This window comes from Sus scrofa, chromosome 3, assembly GCF_054392235.1.
Source record: "Sus scrofa isolate SSC_HxYL_T2T_F1_AM1 chromosome 3, Sscrofa_HxYL_maternal_Yorkshire_Landrace_v2.0, whole genome shotgun sequence".
In the NCBI taxonomy this organism is placed as follows: Eukaryota; Metazoa; Chordata; class Mammalia; order Artiodactyla; family Suidae; genus Sus; species Sus scrofa.
Genome location: NC_139385.1, coordinates 105,657,588 through 105,677,398, shown reverse-complemented (window position 1 = coordinate 105,677,398; position 19,811 = coordinate 105,657,588). Strand labels below are relative to the sequence as shown.

The 19,811-nt window shown below is 57.6% G+C and overlaps 1 protein-coding gene across 4 annotated transcripts in view; it reads left to right on the top strand.

The window, feature by feature from the left end:
• The window catches only part of TTC7A (tetratricopeptide repeat domain 7A), a 134,905-nt gene that overhangs the window by 102,748 nt on the left and 12,346 nt on the right, over positions 1–19,811 (top strand). For all 4 annotated transcript variants that reach the window (XM_085019367.1, XM_021087552.2, XM_085019368.1 and 1 more), the window contains 4 exons: positions 5,165–5,281; positions 9,087–9,184; positions 11,142–11,276; positions 19,129–19,331. In XM_085019367.1, coding sequence (XP_084875493.1) covers positions 5,165–5,281; positions 9,087–9,184; positions 11,142–11,276; positions 19,129–19,331 — 553 coding nt within the window. The remainder of the gene's footprint in view (positions 1–5,164; positions 5,282–9,086; positions 9,185–11,141; positions 11,277–19,128; positions 19,332–19,811) is intronic.

The following is a 19,811-nucleotide window of genomic DNA, read 5'->3' as shown; positions in this document are numbered from 1 at the left end:
TGAGCTGCGTCTGCGACCTACACCACAGCTCATGGCAACGCCGGATCTGTAACCCACCTAGCCGGGCCAGGGATCGAACCTGCATCCTCATGGATTCTTAACCCGCTGAGCCACAATGGGAACTCTAGGCCTGTGTTTTCAAAGGAATCTCTTCCCCGAGCCCCAGGCAGGTCCATGCTTGAGGACTTAGTACAGCTGTGGGTTTCTCAGCTGCTGCTTCTGGGTCATCCCAGTTCATCCTGCAGGAGCCCGGGGCAGACAGGGCAGAAGACTGCACTCCCGTTTCACGGGCCTGGAACCTGTGAGATGCCCAGCAGGGTGGCAGCAAAGCTGGGCCTTTGGCTCAGGTTTCTCACTGCGGGGCCAGTGTCTGTCCACTGAATGACGTCCCAGTGCAGGGTCAGGACAGCAGTGTGGCCATTCCTGTCTGGGAATGGCTTTTGTCAGAGAGTCGGAGGGCCATCGGATTGCATTATCCTGGCCTTCCTGTCTTGGAGACTCTCCTCAGGTGGACTCTTGGCCCCACCTGGGTGACCATCCTCTGGGCTGAGGACCCCCCGTCACAAGGAGCCACACGCCTTCATGTCATGTCCAGAACTCCCTGTTCCCCCCTGCTGCCCCTGGCCCTAGGAAGCTGCTTCTGGACAGCTGAAAACCAAATCAGCCAGCTCTCTGCTTGTTGGCTGCGTGAGTGCAGCCCCTCTGCGGTTCATAGGCGTCCACGAGCAGAGGCCTCACCTGCCTCTGAGCCAGGACCCAGCAGCGGGGTGTGGCGCCATCAGAAGTTGGCTCTGATTTTACGTGGCTTTCGAGACCCAGGACATGGCTGGGCGGTTGTAACGACACACGTTTTTACAGTATTAAGCTACGTGGGTGCCGTGTGTCAGCTCCGTGCAGGCACTGGGGAAGCGAGGCCACTGACACGGAGGGAGGTAGGATCCTGTCCTGCAGGCCGTGGTCATGCAGGTGGGGCTGTACAGCAGGACCCAGGGCAAGATCAAGGGTGCTTTTAACACCTATAGGCAAGACTAGCCACGAACTGTTTCTGGAGGATCCGTATTACAAAATGCTTGATTTATCTTCCTTGTTAAACGCCTAAGCCTATGTGGCAAAAGAGAAAAATGTGTGAGTGTGTGTTTGTGTGTACATGGGAGAGTGTGTGTGTGTGTGTGTGTGTGTGTGTGTGTAATTAAATGCTGAATGAAGATTGTCCTAGGAGTTCCCGTCATGGCACAGTGGTTAACGAATCCGACTAGGAACCATGAGGTTTCGGGTTCGATCCCTGGCCTTGCTCAGTGGGTTAAGGATCCGGCGTTGCTGCGAGCTGTGGTATAGGTAGCAGATGCGTCTCGCATCCCGTGTTGCTGTGGCTCTGGTGTAGGCCGGTGGCCACAGCTCCGATTAGATCCCTAGTCTGGGAACCTCCATATGCCGTGGGTGTGGCCCTAGAAAAGACACACACACAAAAAATAGTGGGGGTTTTTTGTTTGTTTGTTTGTTTTTGAGTTACCCTTGTGGCTCAGTAGGTTAAGAATCCAACTAGTATCCGTGAGGATGCAGGTTTGATCCCCAGCCTCGCTCAGTGGGTTAAAGGATCGAGCATTGCTGCAAGCTGCAGCATAGGTTACAGACGTGGCTTGGATCTGGCGTTCCTGTGGCTGTGGTATAGGCTGGCAGCTGAAGCTCTGATTTGACTCCTAGCCTAGAAACTTCCATATGCCACAGATACAGCCCTAAAAAGAAAAAAGATAAAATAGTGGGAGTTTTTTTAAAGTCTCAGAATCCTTTCTTCAAATGACATTTTAGACTCATTTCCTTCAGCATATAGAAGAGGTATGCCAGGAGCTGGGCTGGTCAAAGGGGGTGGGGAGCCCAGGCTTGCCTTCTGCACCCCAGCCCCTACTGCCAGCAGCCTCCCCACAGCCCCACCCAAGAAGCAAGTGTCCTGATGAGACTGTGGCCTGCGGTGTGGGCCCCACCAGCCACAGGGGCACCCAGGGCTCTGCCAGCCTTCTTGTACCACCGTTTGAAGAATGAGGTCACCTGTCCTAGCAGATGAGTTGGAGGAGGAGCCCTGATCTCCAGCAGGGCCAGCAGTTTGGTTGTGTTAGCAGAACGGCAAGGAGTGGGGCTGTTTGCTGACCGCGTTGCCAGGCGGAGAGAGTTCAGCATCGAGTTAGAGGCGTGGATGGCCACTGTGGGGGCGGGGGGTGGTAATGTATAGTCCCCATGGGGACACATAGAAAGTCAGACGGTCACATCTGGTTAAGTGGGCCAGATGTCAGAGGGGGAGGGGGAGCACCAGTCAGGGCAACGATGTGAAAGCCCGGATGAGCCCAGGAGCCTGTCCTGCAGTCCAGGGAGCTGCTGGTACCCAGTGGGCACACACAGGTGCCCAAGATCGGGGGAGCAGTGGCAGGAATGGGAGGTGGCGCACAAAGGCACTTAGATCAATGGTATCGGTGGTCTGGGCAGCGCTCCTTTTGAGGAAGGTGGTTCTGGCCGTGCTGCACTGCACGGAAATCTCAGGAGCTAATCTGGAGCCTCCTGGGATCCGGGAGCAAAGGATCCGACCATCAACTGGAGGGTGACTGTTGAAGCGCTCACCCCAGCCCAGAAAGGATGTGGTCGAGTTGAGAAATTCCACTCTGGGTCACTCATGCTAATGGAATGTCAGAAGCCACGAGGCTAAGAGCCTGCACTGGTAGAAGTCCCTGTAGCGCCAGCTCAGCTTTCAGCCACTTCTGTTCCAGGCACATGGTGTGGTCAGGGCTGCCACGGACCCCTGCTGGCTCTTGGGGAGGCAGGGAGCAGGAGGGGGAAGGGCCCTGGCAGAGAGGTACAAGCTGAAGAGGAGGCCCGACTGGGGAGATTTGGGGCCTGGGGAAGGCTGCTGAGGGGTTGGTCTCCCCAGGGAACTGGCTGGGAACGTGGCCCCTGGGGGCCCTGTCCAGGGAGGGGACTCTGCTGCTCTGGCTGCCTCAGGGGAGGGACAGCCCTGGAGTAGACTGAGCCTGGGTAGCCCGGCCCCATGCTTCTCTTCCCTCCGCCAGCTCCCAGCCACATCCCACCCCACCGTCCTCTTCATCCAGCATCAGCCCCGGCACGACCCCTCTCCTGTTCTTTCCTTGCCCTGAGTCTGAGCTGCAGGCCTAGATCCTCTGGGCAGTTTCTCCTTGTTAAGCATCAGTTACCACCCTGAAGGCAGAACTGTGCCTCCTGCTTCATACTCCTGAAGCAGAGGCTCCTAATACTTGTGGATGTGTTGGACCTTTCGAGAGAATGGGAAAGGGAGTGGGGGAGGCAGGACCGGTGTCTCCAGCAGCTTCCACCCGAGTCCTGAGACCATCCACGTCCCTGCCCAGGCCCGTGCAGTCTACACTGTGGGGAACACGCTTGCTGCCCTCAAGACCGTGTAGGCCAGCTGGGTGATTCCTTAGTATGTGTTCTGAGGTGGGTGCGGGGCATCCTGAGAGTCTGGGGAGGCTTCCTGGGGGAGGTGGGATTTAAAGTTGGGTACGGGGGAAGGGGTGAAGATGTCAGGAGAGGCCCTGTGAAGGTGGGGACGGTGCTGTGACCAGGGGGCAGAGAAGGCATGTGGCATTTTTGAGCGAAAGTGAGGAAGACGATACTTGCCCAGCACTCAAACCCTCTCCACTAAAAAGAGGCAAATTCCACCCTTACTATTCTCTATTAACCAATCACAATCCGAGGAAAGACAAGGCGAGAAGAAAGGCACAGGGTGAGGCTGTCAAAATCCTTTATGAGGCTGGAGGCTCACGGCTCAGTAGAGGTAGAGAGGCCAGCGCCCTGCCTAATGGAGAAGATGCTGCAGCCGTGGTCCCCAGGATGCACCCTGTGTCCATGCAGAGCTCGGCTTCTGAGGTCCACGAGGGCCTGTGTGCCACCCTCAAGGGGGGTAGGCAGAACCACCAGTCAGCCATCCAGTTCAGGACCTGAGGCTCACGTGGGTGTGCCCAGCAGCAGTGCCGTGAATGGAAGGGCCTCGCTGCTCACCACCCATGAGAACCAGGCGTCACAGGCTCGTTTGCACCTCAGTGGCTCAGCCAGGTTGTCTGCAGGCTGCCCAGGCAGCTGGCGTGCATCAGCGTGGCTGGCAGTGCCCATGGTAAAAAGATTGCCATACTTCCATAACTGTTGGTAAATAGCCGCTGCCTTGACCCTCCCCAGGATTCCAAGATCTATCACTGGGCACCACAGGGCGTCCAGACCCCACCTGGTCCTGGTGAGCCAGTGTGCTGGTGGTCTCTGCTATGTCCTGGGCGGAGGGAGGCAGCCATCGACCCCTCTCGTGGTCCTGACTCTCGGTGGGACCAGCCCTTTCCCTCTGGTCCCAGCCTGTCTCTGGGCCACATCCCCACTGTTCTGACCCCAGAGGACGTCAGCTTTGGGGGTTGAAAGCGATTCTGAAGTTGCAGTCTCTTTTTGCACAGTACCTGTTCCTACATGGTATCTGACCAGAGCTTCATGTCCTTTCATCCTATTGAATATATAAGGATAGCTGGCAACTTAGGCTATTCTTTAAAGGATTCTTTGATAAAATTAAAACCTGTGGGTCATTATGTATCCAGGGTCAGGAAACAAGATTCGCATCAGTGAGGAGACGCTGGTTGAGCACCCGTTGTGGGCTGGCGGGGTGGAACGTCCAGGCGGGCCCTTTTCTGACTTTTTTGCCCATTCCTTGCTGAGCCTTCTTCCTGGAGTCAGAGTTGCCTTCTGGGTCCGTCTGGTCCCCTCGTGGGCCTAGGGAGGTGTGTAAGGACAAAGAGAGCCACGTGTTCATTGAGGATGCTGCAGAGCTGGGGGTGGGGGGTGGGGGCAAGAAAGCAAGGCCGGTAACCCCTCTGGACCATGCTCCAGAGGGTGGGTGGGGTAGTACCCGATCAGGTGACAAGGGCAAGAGTGACCTGGACAGTGACGAGGGCGGGAGAGTGCTCTGCGCCTTGGCAGCAAGGATGGAGAAACGGAGACACACAGAGCCTGTGATCCAGGGTTATGGCTGAGGCTGCCGTGCTGTGGGCAGTCTGCCTCCTAAGAGGGCCGGGGAGGTGAGCAGAATCCCTTCAGGTTCCACCTGGGAGAAAAGCCAGGGGACAGGGGCCTCCCTGGAGGGCCATCTGACTGCCTCTCTTCTTCCCCACAGCCTGATGTTCACCAAGGTGAAGCTGGAGCAGGTACTGAAAGGCCCAGAGGAAGCGCTTGTGACCTGCAGACAGATGCTGCGGCTGTGGCAGACCCTGTACAGCTTCTCCCAGTTGGGGTGAGTGGCTGGTCCCTCGGGTTGCCAGAGAGTGGGAGACAGAGTTGGGAGGCAGTGGTTGCCTGGGCAACAGCCCCGCAGCTGAGCAGCCCTGATGCCTGCAGGGTGGGGGCGGTGAGGATGTTTGAATGAGAAAGTAGGACTCACTGCTCCTGGGCCTTTTGCATCCCTGCTCTAATTTTAACCTCTTGACCATCCTCTGCAAAGGACATAAAGAAGCTGTTTAGGGCACTGGAGTTCAGAGGGGCAAGAAGGAAGAGAAATCATTATTAAGCATCTGGGCCACATGTTTGGGGCCTGCTGCTCTGTCTCCAGATGCTATCCTCACCCCAAGGGTAGACTGAGACTCAGAGCCTCATATAAGGTACCATAGCCACTCTCCTATATAAACTGTAGTGGTAGGGCTTGAACCCAGGTCTCCTGAGCTCTAGCCTATGGCACTTGAAACTTTCCTGATACCATGTGGAAACTAGGACAGGAGGAGGAGGAAGCCAAGCTCCTAAGGTGCCCCCACTCCTCCCTTCTTGCCCAGTGTGTCCACATGTCGCCTCTCCTGCTCCAGTCCCCAGCCCAAGCTCTGGGATTTTCCTGGACCAGAGCAGGGCACTTTTGTCCAGGCTGCATCTGCAGAAAGTCTTAGCACACACCTGCTGGGACACCTGGGCTTCCTTGGCCTGTGCAGCCCACAGCAGAAATGGGCTTGATTTCTGAGTGGGGCAGGACCCTGCCTCTTCCTGGGCCTGTACCACCCCTCCCCTTGGCTAGCTGTGTCATCCCCAAGGCCTCAGGGAACCCTCCCCCACTCTGGTGGGTATTTGCATTTTCACAGGGACTCTGGGAGCCCAGCAGCCTCTTATAGTCCCCAGAGGAATATCACTATAGGTGCAGTTTACAGAGGAGGCCCTGGGGTAACTTGATGGAATAAAATTCTTGAGCCTGTGGCTGGGGGGAGGGTGGGGGTCAGCCTGTTTTTTGCAGGCCTTGGGGCCTGGGAGATTCCAGGGCTGAGCAGGACCAGTGGGTGGAAACTGCCAGAAGGGTGAGGGACTTTTCAGAAAGGAAATGGGGAACCAGCTGGCCAGCTGGGTAATGTGAGGGTGAGTGCTGGAACCTGGTATAGACAGACCCGCATTCAGATGCCCCTCGCTCTGCCACTCACTGGCTGTGACGGGTCCCGCAGGTACACAGCCTGGCTCCCCTTGCAGAGAGGAGCTATTCCCGGAGCTGGCAGAGAACGCCTCTTAGCTGGATGGCTGGCTGCCTGCTTATCCAGGTGTTCAGGGTCGTGGCAGGGTTGGGGGGGCCCCCTCTGAGCTGCGGCCTTGTCTCCCTCATGTGGGGCTTAGCTTTCGCTGGGGAGCTGCCAGATGTTCTTGGGACAGGTCTGTGGGGTTTGCCTTGGGGTCTTTTTAAGTCACCACCCACACCGCACCCTCCTCTCTGGGGAACCTCCCAGCAACACCCCCCTCCGCCCCAGGATGGAGCAGGGCTCGGCCTGGCCAGCCACCGGGAGGCAAGCTGTTGGGACTAGAGGGTTGGATCCAATCCCCTCCTGGCTTTCCCAAGACCCGGGAGCATTCCTTCTGGACCCAGAGCCAGAGAGCAGAAACTGGGGCTTGTAAAGTCTGCTCTGGGGTGATTGAGGATCAAGGCCGGAATCCACAGCCTGAAGGTCTGTCCTACCCAGCCCCACCCAGCCGTCCCCTCCCCCTGCTCTGTTCCCTGCCTCCTCCTTCCTCTGAGCTGCCTGGCCAGCCCACAACGCAACCCGCCACCACAACCCCCCACCGCCCGCCTGCCCGCCCTGGCCTTTCTCAGAAGCCCTCCCGGCCTCTGATGCCCCAGCACAGGCTTCTCCATCTGGGTCTTTGTTAAATGCTCAGCTTGTCTCTTCTTATCCCATCTGGCTGTCAGGTCCTTTAGGGTAGGGGCCTAGGACCAGGTAGCAAGGGGTTCCTGAGATGGGCTGTTTCCAGAGCCCTAGGAGAGCCCCCTTCAGGGGGCTGGGAGGGAGGACCAGAAGCTCTGTCTGTGGATCGGATCTTAGCTGGCATAGGCTGGGCACCTGCGCACGTGCTCAGTTCATCCTCACCGTGACCCCTCGTGAGATCGACCTTCTCATGCTCATTAACTCCACACAATAACCATGCTCATTTCAAGAAGAGCTAAGATCTAGAAAGGTTAGGTCGCTAAGCCCTGTGGCTTTCCGCCAGTGTCCTGGCTCTTTTGCACCAGCTACCTCCCAGGGGTGGAAAGAGGGCGAGAGGAAGGCAACCAGCCCTGACCCACTGTGTTTTGTGGGCGGTTTCCTCTAATGCCTACAAAGACAGCTGTGCACCCAGGGGCCTGAGTTCAGTGGGAACCGGAGTTAGGATGGCAAGGATACTGGCCCTGGAGTTCTTTATGGGACCAATGTCTTGGTGCCCCTGTGCAGGGAGGAGGCCTCTGGCCCCCGCTGGGCCTGCCTTCTCCTCTCCTGCCCTTTCTGCTCAGTCCTTTAAGCTGAGGACTGAGGTTCAATGGCCATGGGCACCCTCGGGGGGCTGCGCCACATTGCTGAGCTGGTGGCTCCCCCATATCCTCTAGCCGTGTGGAAGCTGCAGGGACCTGGGGAATTGGGAAGGGTGATGGGATCGCCTTGCTTGTTTATCTGCCACCTCAGGACCCCCTCTGCTTGTCTGGGGGTCCCCCTGGCAGCCCAGGGGATGGGTGACCTGAGGCAGGGCATGCCTCTGGGCCTTCCTTCTTGGGGGGCATGAGGGGGAGAATGGGCTGGTTTATAAAACTAGGCTTCCCTTGGAAGCCAGTCCACAGTGCCCACCCTGTGCCTGGCTCTCTGCTAGACACTGAGAGGTCAACAGAAGGCCGGAGAGCCCTCCCCCTGGCCTGGGGGAGCTTCTGGCCTCAGCCACTTCAGAGGAGGGGAACCGACGGCCGAGAGAGTTTCTCATCATCAGCGGCCGTGATGCTGGGATCCATCCTGACGGAGAACTGGGGGGAGGCAGTGTGAGGGCAGGGGAGCCACAAGAGGCCTCTAGATGGAAGGGAGGCCCTCGGGCTGGGTTCTAAAGGGCAGGGGGTTTGGAGTAGACCGAGAAGAACAGTGAGAACATTCTTGGTGGCCAAAGCATGAATAGGTATGTAGCTTTGAAACCAAACATGGCAGCTTCAGGGACTAGCGGGGGGGTTGATGGCCCCGCAAGCACACAGCGGGCAGCCGGGGTGGGGGTGGGGGTGGGGGTTGGTTTCACTACCCAGACCCTCTAATGGCCTTTCACACTTTCAGAAACATGCCCATGTTGTCTTTTTTGTAAAAATGTGATCATAGTCCTTTGCAGTAACATCATATCAGGTTAGCCTCTGGGGTGAGCCAGATTCTAGAATCTCAGGCCCGAGCTCCCATCTGGCCTGCTGCTCTGGTCATCTCCATCCCTTTTCTTTTCTTTTCTGTCTTTTTGTCCTTTTAGGGCCACACCCGCAGCATATGGAGGTTCCCAGGCTAGGGGTTGAATTGGAGCTACAGCCTCCGGCCTACGCCAGAGCTGAGCTGTGTCTGCGACCTACACTACAGCTTATGGCAACGCCGGATCCTCGACCCACTGAGCAAGGCCAGGGATCGAACCCACAACCTCATGGTTCCTAGTCGGGTTTGCTTCTGCTGTGCCAAGACGGGAACTCCGTCACCATCCTTCCTAGGAGTCTCGGGCCTGAACTCTCAGCCCCAGAGCCTGCCTGGTGCAAGGCTCCCTCGTTCTCCCTCCTCGCCCTCCGCCTCACCTGGGCCTGGCCCTCTCTTGCCTTCCAGAGGCCTGGAAAAGGACGGCAGCCTTGGAGAGGGCCTCACACTGAAGAAGCAAAGTGGCATGCACTTGACTCTGCCCGATGCCCACGACGCAGACTCCGGTAAGAATGCGCCCTGTGGGCTGCCATCCACGTGAGCCCACAGCTCCCTCTCCCAGCCTGAGCATCTGCCCAGCCTGGCCAAACCCACCCCGCCTCGCGCCAGCTGCTGCGCAAGGGTCTGTGCTAGAGAGCCGCCCTGGGGCCTCCTAAAGGCCGATCTTGGCAGGAAGGCTGCTGGCCCTGGGGCAGGAAGTGGGCAGCCGGAGTCAGCAAGGGGAGCAGGCCAGCCCCTGTGTGGGGAGTGAAGAGAGTGGGGGAGACTGGGGTGGAGAGATGGCTATGGAGCCCAGACACCGTTCCCCCTTAGGCTGCAGCCCAAGGCCAAGGCGTGCCATGATGCTGTCCTCAGTAGGTGGAGTCAGGTAGACAGGAATGGGCCGAGCTTCTATTTACAACCCTAAGCCCAAAGCTGACTGTTGCTTCCTGGAAAGACTCATCCTGACATCCACGGCTTGCGAAATTCAAACAAGTTCAGGATCTGCAAACTGACACATTTTAACCCAAGCCCTGATGAAAGCGAGTACCTTCCTTTCAAACACAAGCAGAATTAGTCACGGGAATGAAAGCGTGAGGGAGTTGTATTTGGTGGCATTGCTCATCTTTTCCACTTCTGGGGCCATGAACCAACATGCGGCCTCACTGTCAAGGGATGGGGCCGATGTCCAAAGCCAAGCCTGGCACCTGATTTCAGAGGCACGTCTGTGGAGTGCCGGGCTGGATGTGGAGCTGCTGACACCACGGAGGCAAGGATGCCGGAGGGTGCAGCGCCCTTGCAGTTCAAAAGGGAAGAATGCTGGGCAAAGTTATTGGGACTCCATGTACACGCGCCTTATAAACCGGATCTGTGGTTTGCCCTGAGGTCTCCTGAGTTTATTGGAGCCTTTACTGCCTCCGGGAGAGAGAGGAAAAGTGCTCGCATTTCACTTGCATGTGCATTGCAAATGTCAACGGCTTATATATCCTGAACAGGAACCCATGTCACTCAGAACTGCCCCAGGGAGAAATTCTCCAGAGCCACGTGTGGTCTGGCCAGAGGTGCTACCCAAGGATCCTTTATAGGCCAACCTCAGAGGGGACCTTTCTGCAAAGAAATAAGATGCACTTGTGGAAACAAAAAATAACAATGTAAAAGGAAGAAAGGACAAGGCACCCACCGTCTCACTCCCCAGATTCTGTAATGGCCTTTCACACTTACGGAGACGTGCCCGTATTTTCTTTTTTGTAAAAATGTGATCACAGTCTTTTGCAGTCTGCTTTTTTCACCAAAAGGTATAATGTCATTATCTTTCTGCATTGATATTATCTTATAGTCATGCATCGTTATTTTATTTCTTGGCTTTTTAGGGCCGCACCCATGGCACATGGAAGTTCCCAGGCTAGGGGTTGAGTCGGAGATAGAGCTGCCGGCTTACATCACAGCCACAGCAATGTGGGATCCAAGCCGCGCCTGTGACCTACACCACAGCTCACGGCACCGCCGGATCCTTTGAGCAAGGCCAGGGATTGAACCCGCATCCTCATGGATATTCCTTGGGTTTGTTACCTGCTGAGCCACAACGGAAACTCTCTGCGTTGTTATTGTAATGACTGCATGGTCTTGTATGATTATCCTCTGACCTGTTTTTAATCAGTTCCCACTGGTGGACGTTCGGGTCCTTTCTGTCCTCCGTATCCCAGGCAGTGGTAGAATGCCCACCGTTGCCAACAACTCACGTTTGTCTTGTGAAGTGAGTCCTAGAAGTGGGCCCACTGCCTGATTGCCCCACAGGAAGCTCCTCTCCCCAGCAAGGGTGAGGGTCTGAGGCCGGCTCTGCCAGTGGGTCTGTGCACCGTTTTGCCCTGACCCCCCGGCCCTGACTTGATGTGCCCTACCCTCAGGGCTGCGCAGCCTCGGTCCCTGGGTCTGCAGCGGGACGCTGAGGCTCTGCAGCTCAGCCCCTCCCGTCTTGCTCTGCAGGCTCCCGGCGGGCGTCATCCATCGCAGCCTCCCGGCTGGAGGAGGCCATGTCAGAGCTGACCATGCCCAGCTCGGTCCTGAAGCAGGGCCCCATGCAGCTGTGGACCACGCTGGAACAGATCTGGCTCCAGGCTGGTGAGTATCCCCCTGCTTGCAGGCCACCAGGGCCCCCTCTGGCTCCTCCAGGTCCGCCCTGGCAGCCCAGGGTAGAGGAGCTGCGTCCTGAGGAGAACTCGTGAGATCTCAACCCACGGAGCGGATGGGAGAGCCAGAGAAGAGGTCAGGTGTGCCGGCCCCCAAGACCGTGAGGCCTGGGGGTCAAGTTCATTGAAGGCGGACGGCTGGTGATGCCAGGGTTGTCATTCGGGTAACAGTCTCTCTTGCTAGCTGATGGGCACTGGTGCCTCAGTGGAGTTTGAGGGTCTGTCCGCCTGGAGGCAGGCGGCCTCAGAGGTCCCCAGCTCACTGCCTGTCCTTTTCTAAAATGAGCTAGTGTGTATCAAGCAGCTAGCACATAGTAAGTGGGTGCTTGGGAAACAGTTCTTGGCTTCTGTCCTGTCTGTCCACTCTAGTGGCCATGGAGGCAGAGGGAGTGGGGCACCCAGCAGTGAGGGTCCTGATGCTTGGCTAAGCAATACTGAGGAGTGACTCACAGTGATTGAAAGTGAAAATTTAATCCAGGGAGTTCCCATCGTGGCCAAGCAGGTTACGAACCCAACTGATATCCATGAGGACACAGGTTTGACCTCTGGCCCCGCTCAGTGGGTTAAGGATCCAGCATTGCCGTGAGCTGTGGTGTAGGTCAAAGATGTGGCTCAGATGTGGTGTTGCTGCGGCTGTGGTGCAGGCCGGCAGCTACAGCTCCAGTTCGACTCCTAGCCTGGGAACTTCCATATGCTGTGGGTGTGGCCCTAAAAAAATAAAAAAGAAAAGAAAAGAAATTTAATCCAGTGGAGGTATGAGAGGTGGATAAGAGTGAAAAGAAAGACCACCGAGGCCAGGGATGTGTCCCAATGAGATAAAGTAGCGGCGGCAGCAGAAGAAAGAGGAAGGCGGTGGGACAGGTGGGATCTTAGAAGAGGGCCAGGCCAACCTGCACCCTTGACCTTGGTGGGGGAAGCCTCTCTCCCTTTTCCCTTTCCCCCTCCCTCTGACCTGCAGCCTCTCTCCCAACGGGGTGGTGCCAGAAGCCCCAAGGGGAGATGGAGAAGAGACTGAAAGGAGATTCTCCGTTCCTGGGACCTGCAGGTTTTTCAACTCAGAGTTAGAATGTGCTTGCTGACTGGGAGTCTAAGTTCCCCGCTGCCTGGATTCACATATGGACACATTAGTATGCAGGACGCCCCCACGCTCCCCTCCACGGGCTCTAAATCTGGGGGAAAAATTTGGACCAAGATTCACAGAAAGACTAGACTGGGATGCATATTAATAATGCACATATCGCCCCAGTTAGCATATCAGGCTCCCTCAGGACACCTGGGGTGTGGGGGGCTGTGCTCCACCGGCAGCTCATCACCTCTGCGGCAGGAAGAGGGATGTCGCAAAGTCCAGAGGGATATCAGACAAGGCTTCCTCTTAGGCAAAGATGCCCTGTCTTTGTCTGAGATGTGAGGCTGTGACACGTCCCAGCGGGCACCCTGGGGCCCCACCCCCACAGGGGCCTGCACCCTCACTGCGGAGCTGTGTCAGTGGCCAGCCACAAGTGATGGGTTCTGGAGCTGCGTGCTGCCTACTCTGGACTCACAAGGCCTTTTGTCTTAATGCTCTGCCTCGTTTACTACTCTCAGCAGAGGACGCGGTTTCTGCGTTTTGCAAGGCTGCCTGCCTCTCTGAGATGTGCTGCTTTATGCTGGGGATGCTAGTATGTTCTGAGAACTCCAAGGAGGGTTAAAGGCCTTCCTGAGGCCTATGATTAGACATGGAAATTCAGTGGAAACATGCCCTGCGGTAATTCACACAGTAGCCTTCTCTCTCCGGACATTATCCGAGATGTTCAGCCCACAGAGAGCTCGGAGCACAAAATCTGAATGCTTGGCACAGGGTGCCAGGTAAGGGTTAGGGAGAGTGGCATTAGGAGACAGGTTTGGGGGTGTGATCAATGCAGAAGAGTGCTTCTTCCTCATGTAACAATTCAGAGGCAGCAGCCTTGACTTGGATGACAGCTCTGCTCTCCTGGTCCAGGGACCCCAGCTTCCTTCTGTTTTGTTGCTCTGCTCTCACTGGGGTGTCACTCTTGTCCTTGGGGTCCAAGGTGGCTTTCCTCCACAGTCACATCCCAGAGCACAGCTACAAAGAGTGGGAGAAGGGGACACCCCTCCTCAGAAGGACATACCCTGACATCTGCACACATGAGCCACCCAAACGTAGTCACATGACCACAGAGCTGCAAAGGACTCTGGGAAATGTCATTATTTTGGGTGTCCATATGTGGCATCAAAAATCAGGGGATTTGGAGTTCCCTGGTGGCTCAGTGAGTTCAGGATCCGGCGTTGTCACTGCCGTGGCTGGGGTCTCTGCTGTGGCACGAGTTCACTTCCTAGCCCCACAACTTCCACATGTCACAGGTGAGACAAAAAAGTCAGGTGATCTGTCCTTATAGAAGGAAGGAGGGGGAGTTCCCATTGTGGCTCAATAGGTTGCAAACCTGACTAGGATCCATGAGGATGTGGGTTTGATCCCTGGCCTCGCTCAGTGGATTAAGGATATGGCATTGCTATGAGCTGTGGTGTAGGTCGCAGACACGGCTCAGATCTGGCGTTGTTGTGACTGTGGTGGAGGCTGGCAGCTGCAGCTCTGATTCAACACCGAGCCTGGGAACTTCCATATGCCGCAGGTGCAGCCCTAAAAAAAAAAAAAGAAAAAGAAAAAAAGAGGAGGAGGAAGAGGAATAGCTAGGCTGCTGGACAGCTGCCAGAGCCAGAGAGGGCAGCAAGAAGGTATCCTGGGTCTTTCCTTCTAAGCAAAGGAGGATTCTGGAGAATCTTCACTCTGTGAGGCCCCTCCCCTCCCCACCATCATCACCAGCAAGCATGTGCCGAGCGCCCCCTTGAAGGGCTGCCAGGAGCTGATCACCAAGGAGTAACTTCTCCCTAGGCCCCACCCCACCAGCCGACCCAGGCCAAGAGTATTGTCATCAGCACCCCCACCCACCCCGTCTAATGACTCTACCAGCTGTAGCAAATTTCCAGGAAGGGAAATGTGGTCCCCCCCTTATCATTTTGGAATGAGCTTATCCCCCTGGTTTCAAGAGAAATCGCATCCCCAGTCTGTTTTGTCAATCACAAACCCCCTCTTAGGTTGGGAAATCTTGTATCCTTTCTCTCCCCACGGTGGTCCTCCCCCTTCCCTCTTCAGCCTCATTCCCATCCCAGGGTGACGTGAGAAGCCTCTCAGAGGGTTCCCACCTGAGAGATGAGTTTCAAAACTGTCACCTCTCTGGCCATGGATCCGTGTGAAAAGGGGAGAGGCGCCTGGCCCCATGGATGCTCCTGAGCCTCAAGAGGGGCTTTCCACAGAGTTCCCATTGTGGCTTAGGGGTTAACCAATCTGACCAACATCCATAAGGATGCAGGTTCGATCCCTGGCCTTGCTCAGTGGGTTAAGGATCTGGTGTTGCTGTGAGCTGCGGTGTAGGTGGCAAACACGACTCAGATCCCACGTTGCTGTGGTTGTGGTATAGTCCAGCAGCTACAACTCTGATTGGACCCCTAGCCTGGGAACCTCCATATGCTGCTGGTACGGCGCTAAAAAGCGGAAAAAAAAAAAAAAAAAGAAGGGGTGTTTCCAGAAGAGCAGGATGGCCCACCTTCTTCTCCCACTGCAGCTTGTGTCTCGGGCAGACAATGTGCCAGAGAGAGGGAGACGGATGGTGGGAGAGGCCCCTGACCTGGAGGGCCCTGGGCTTTTCCCAGCTCGGGGTGGTCTGCCCAAGTCTCAGCTCCCAAATGGCAGATATCCACTGTCTGGGCGCTGGTGTCCTGGCTCTTTAGGGGACCCTGAAGCAGGAGCTGCCCCCGGCTGTCAGCTGCGCAGACTGGGGACCCAGGGTGGGGCCCTCAGGGCTGTGTCTCAAGAGCGTATTTATGATAGAGTTACCACGCGGCGGCATCAGCTGCGTCTGACCCCTGGTCCCCCGTGCGCCTCTGGTCCTTCAGTTTCCCTCTTGGCACCTCCTCTTTCCCCTTCTCCTCCTCCCCTCTGTCTTGTCTCCCAGCCCCTGCCCTCCAGCCTTCGGTGCCCGCTCCCCTGTCCTGTCTCCCTTTGCTCCTGCTTTCCCTCCTTCCCTCCTCTGTCACCCCCTCCTCCTGAGTCCCTGAGGACAGCACTCCCAGGACAGGAAGTCGGGAGCCCTGATGCCCACATGGCCCCCTCTGGGGCCCAGGGTTGGAAGGTCCCAGCCCAACCCCCAGATCCCTTCCAACGTTCGGCTTCTCTGTGCGACTCTCCTGGCTGGTCCCCACCCCCTTTTTCTGTCTCATTCCTTCCCCCCTGCCCCCCTTCCTTCCCCTTTATTCTGAGCATCCATATGTCTGAGGTTTGCTCCGTTATTTCCTTTAGAGGACAGTTTTGGGGACCCCTCCCCCGGGGGCTGAAGTTAGATCCTTTTTAGGGTCTAACCTTCTCTCCTGCCCTGAGGGGGTGCCTCTCTCCTTTCTGGGGTCTCTAGGCAGCCCATCTCACCAAGGGAGGCCTTCAAAGGGCGGGGGCCCGGGGCCCTCCCTCGCTCGCCCTGCTCCTTGGCTCCAGGCCCGCCAAGCAAGGCCCCCCTCCCTGCAAAGAGGCTCAGCCTTGGCAAGAACGGCGGGAAGCCTGGAGCCAGCTCTGGGTGCAGGGTTAGATCAGGATGCCTCAGAAAAAAAAAAATCATACAAGGGACTGTTGCAAAGCTCCAGGGAACAGATGTTTTCCATTTGGAGCCTGCGGAGAGAAAGCGCAGAGGGGGGCGGGTAGAGAGCGATGGAAGGAAGCGGCAGAAGAGCCGAGACAGACAGAGAGGAGGACAGGAGTAGGCGGAGAGGAAGAGACGAGGGGAGTGGAAATCAGAAGGGCGGGAGCAAAGAGGGAGGGACCGAGGGGATCAGAGAAGGGCCCCCTGACACTGAGCGGGCAGCAAGGCCCCCGTTCAACCTTGACTATGAAAATTCAAGGAAAATCCGGTAGCATTGATTGTTCCTCCAGCCCTGGCTGGGGGAGGCCAGGATGGGTGTGGGCTGGGAGGTGGAGGCTGGGGCGCTGGCGGGCACGGTGCCATGTGGCTCCTGCTGCAACCCAGGTCGGCTGTCTGGGGAGCACCATGTTTGGTAAAACAACTGCCTGGGGACACTGAGGCTGTGAAGAAGGGGTGCATTGCAGCCCCCAGACCTGTGGGTCTGTGTGCAGGTCCAGGGCCCCGTCCCGGAGGCCGGGCCTGTCAGGGGCTGTCTGCCGGGCGGCCAGGAGCCCTCAGGAGCCCTCGCTCCTCTGGCTCTGTTCTGTGTCATCTGATTTCCTGCCTAACAGGTATTGAAGTCCATCAGAGCAGAGCGGCCCTGCCTCTTTTTCAGGGCATGTCCTCTGGCGTGTGCCTGGGACAAGGCCCAGGGCCCCAAGGAAGGAAGGAGGTGGGGAGCCCTGTAATTGAAATCTGTTGCTGTCGAGGCACTAGGAAATATTCCCAAGGGAAGGATGGGGGACAAGCTTCAGAGATGGGGCTCAAGAGACAGCACGGCACATTGTCAACAGCTTAGTGGGCCGTGCCAGGACCGGGTGGGCAGGTAGGTCAGGCCTGGGGCGGGCCTGCTGAGACACAGATCCAGGGGAGCGGGGAGCCCAGCCTCTGAGCTGAGCTCCTGGTGATGGAGGAAGACGCCTCGGGGCTGGTGCAGGACAGGCCTGCCCACCCCCGCCCCTCACACCGCACACTTCCTCCTGCTTCTCCCTTCTCCTCTGTGACCCTCAAGTCTGGCTACAGTGGGGCCCAGCCCTCCAGGTCTCCAGGCCCAGCCTCCCTTCTTTCTGCCCATCCAAGCATCCCTGTGCCTTCATGCCTCCGCTCAAATGCCGCCTCCCCCAGGAAGACTTCCCTGACCACACCAGCACAGCTGATCTGACCCCTTCTGAGTGCCTGGAACGCTCAGCATTGGCACTTGTCACTCCACTGCCCTGGATCACTCCAGTGGTTGGGTGGCTCGACTGCTCTATTTCCCAACCTACGCTTTTTCTCCACCTCGTGGAAGGGCCAGGAGCACGGTCAGTAGCCCACAGCTGGACATTGGGCACTCAGGTATGAGGGCAGCCTGCTGAGAGCCCCAGGCAGCAGAAGGCAACGTGACAGCAGAGCAGAGGCTGAGGTAGCCCATCCCCTGACCGCTGGGCCTGCCCTCCCTGTGAGGCCCTGGGTTCAAAGCTCGCGCTGCCTGGCCTGGCCTGGCCTTCCTGAGCTTTCCCCCTGGAAATCTTAAGTCCACACTGTCTCTGAAGACATGAGCCTGTGCTTCTCTCTCCCGCCTCATCATGAGAGCCTGGCCCAATTCTCTGACTCTCCCACATTCTCGCCTCCGGCAGAGAAAGAGGGTGCCCTGCTCAGAAGCCCTCTGCAGCAGTTCGGGTGCGGTGGGCTCCTTGGATTACACAGCGGACCTTAGGCAGCATTCCTGCCGAGTCCCCCCTCTGCTGTGCGCTACAGTCAAGGCCTTGATGAGGCCTCCTTCCTGCTTATTCTTGGAACAAGAAGAAGGGATGACCGGGCCCGGGTTTTCCACCTCTTCTAGAAGCTTCCTCTGGGAAGTCTGTTATCCACCCCCCACCCCCAGACTGAACCTGAACTAGCGTAACCTCAGCTCTTAGCCGTTGCTGGGAACAGCTCCTTCTGTGCTCCCACCTCTGTGTGGGGGGCACCAGCCCCAGAGGGGGCCGCCGAGCCCCAGCTGCCACGAGGGGAGGGCTGGGGGCTGTGAGGCAACTCCGATGAGCCCAGTTTCTAAAAGTGCCTCTGCTGGGTGTGTACCTGCGCAGCGTGGGTTTGAAATGCACCTTTGTGTGGGCTGGCCCAGGCTTGGAGAAACTGCCCCATGTTCGGCTGATCTGGGGGAAGAAGACAAACCGGCTGTGGGGCAGATCTTCCCTGCCTGCCAGTTGAAAGGCGTGCGTGTCCCCTGTTCCTCTCCCTGTGACAGAAAGTCCCAAGTTTAGAGGGAGGCCAGGAGCTGCCCCTCCTGCCGAGGGCCTGGGGGGAGGCCCTCCCTCTCTTGGCCTTGTGTGTTAGCCTGGGGTGCAGGAGAGCACCCGCCCCGCTCCCAAACTCGCTCCCAGACTCGGGGGGATCCAAAGAGAGAAGATGCTTCCTTGGCCCAAGGTCAGCTCACAGCCAGCGCGGGCAGTTGTCTGGCTGTTACCAGCTCTCCTCGGTGTCGGCCCCAGTCCTGCCCTTTGCAGGTGCTCCCTGGACCTCTTTCCTCCTTGTCCTCCCACCTGTCCTTGGTGGCCTCACTCGGCTGTCCTCGTCCTGATCCCGCAGGTGGAGTTAGCACTGCAGTCAGCTGCCCTTCCCGCAGAGCCGCCTCGGCTGCATCCCACCCAGATACGTGATGAACAAGTGAAGGGATGGGACGAAAGTCAGAGTCTCCCGAATAAACACTTGGCTGCAGGGGACCACTTGTGCCCCTGCTGCCAGTGTCCGAAGTCAGCCTGGTGCAGACCCCTTGCTTACTCAGCCTGTGCCCGTTGCCTCCTCCCTGAAGCCGGGTAGCACAAAAAGTGTTTGTTCTGTAGGGTTTTGTGAGCGCTGGCAGAGTTCGTGTCCATGCATGAACCTGACACAGCGAGCACTCAGAAACTCCCGCGCCCCAGAGCGAGCCCTTCCTGTGCTGTCCCTCAGTGGGGTGGTTTCTGTCACCCAAAACAGCTCCCAAATGCTGGGGGCTGACAGTCGGAAGTGGGAGGGGGCCGCCACCACCTATGATTTCCCCCACCCCCACCCCCCCGTTCACCTGCCCTTCTGGTCTTGCAGCTGAGCTGTTCATGGAGCAGCAACACCTCAAGGAAGCAGGCTTCTGCATCCAGGAGGCGGCGGGCCTCTTCCCCACCTCGCACTCGGTACTCTACATGCGGGGCCGGCTGGCCGAGATGAAGGGCAGCTTGGAGGAGGCCGAGCAGCTGTACAAGGAGGCGCTCACAGTGAACCCCGACGGCGTGCGCATCATGCACAGCCTGGTGAGTCAGCCCCCGACCCCCTACCCTGCCGCCACTGTTCCCTGCTCTCCCGGGGGAGGTGGCCTTCTCCCTGCTCTGTCTTTCTTGTAGAGACAGCCCATTCCCCCTCAATCAGAGCCTGCCTGAGTCGATGAACAAATCTGGGAGGATGGGTTGATTCTTCGTGACTTCCTTTCTCTGTGTTTCTGGAAGGCGATCTAGCCCCAAAGGTTTTCGCTGATAGTCATCAGATTCTTGCCCTGGAGACTCGAAGCAGATACCAAAATGCCTTTTTTTTGGGGGGGGGGTGTTGGTGTCGCCAGGCCCTCCCTGATCGTGGGGCTGCCTCCCCCACTTCAGAGCAGCTCCGTGCCTCCTTGTGGGATTCAGCTTGTGCCCTGGAGTGGCTGTCATCTCAGGCCTGACCTAAGCGCACACTGCATACGGCCCCGGGGTGCAGAGAGAGGCCGGCAGCCCCAAGTCCTTGGACATGGAGCCAGG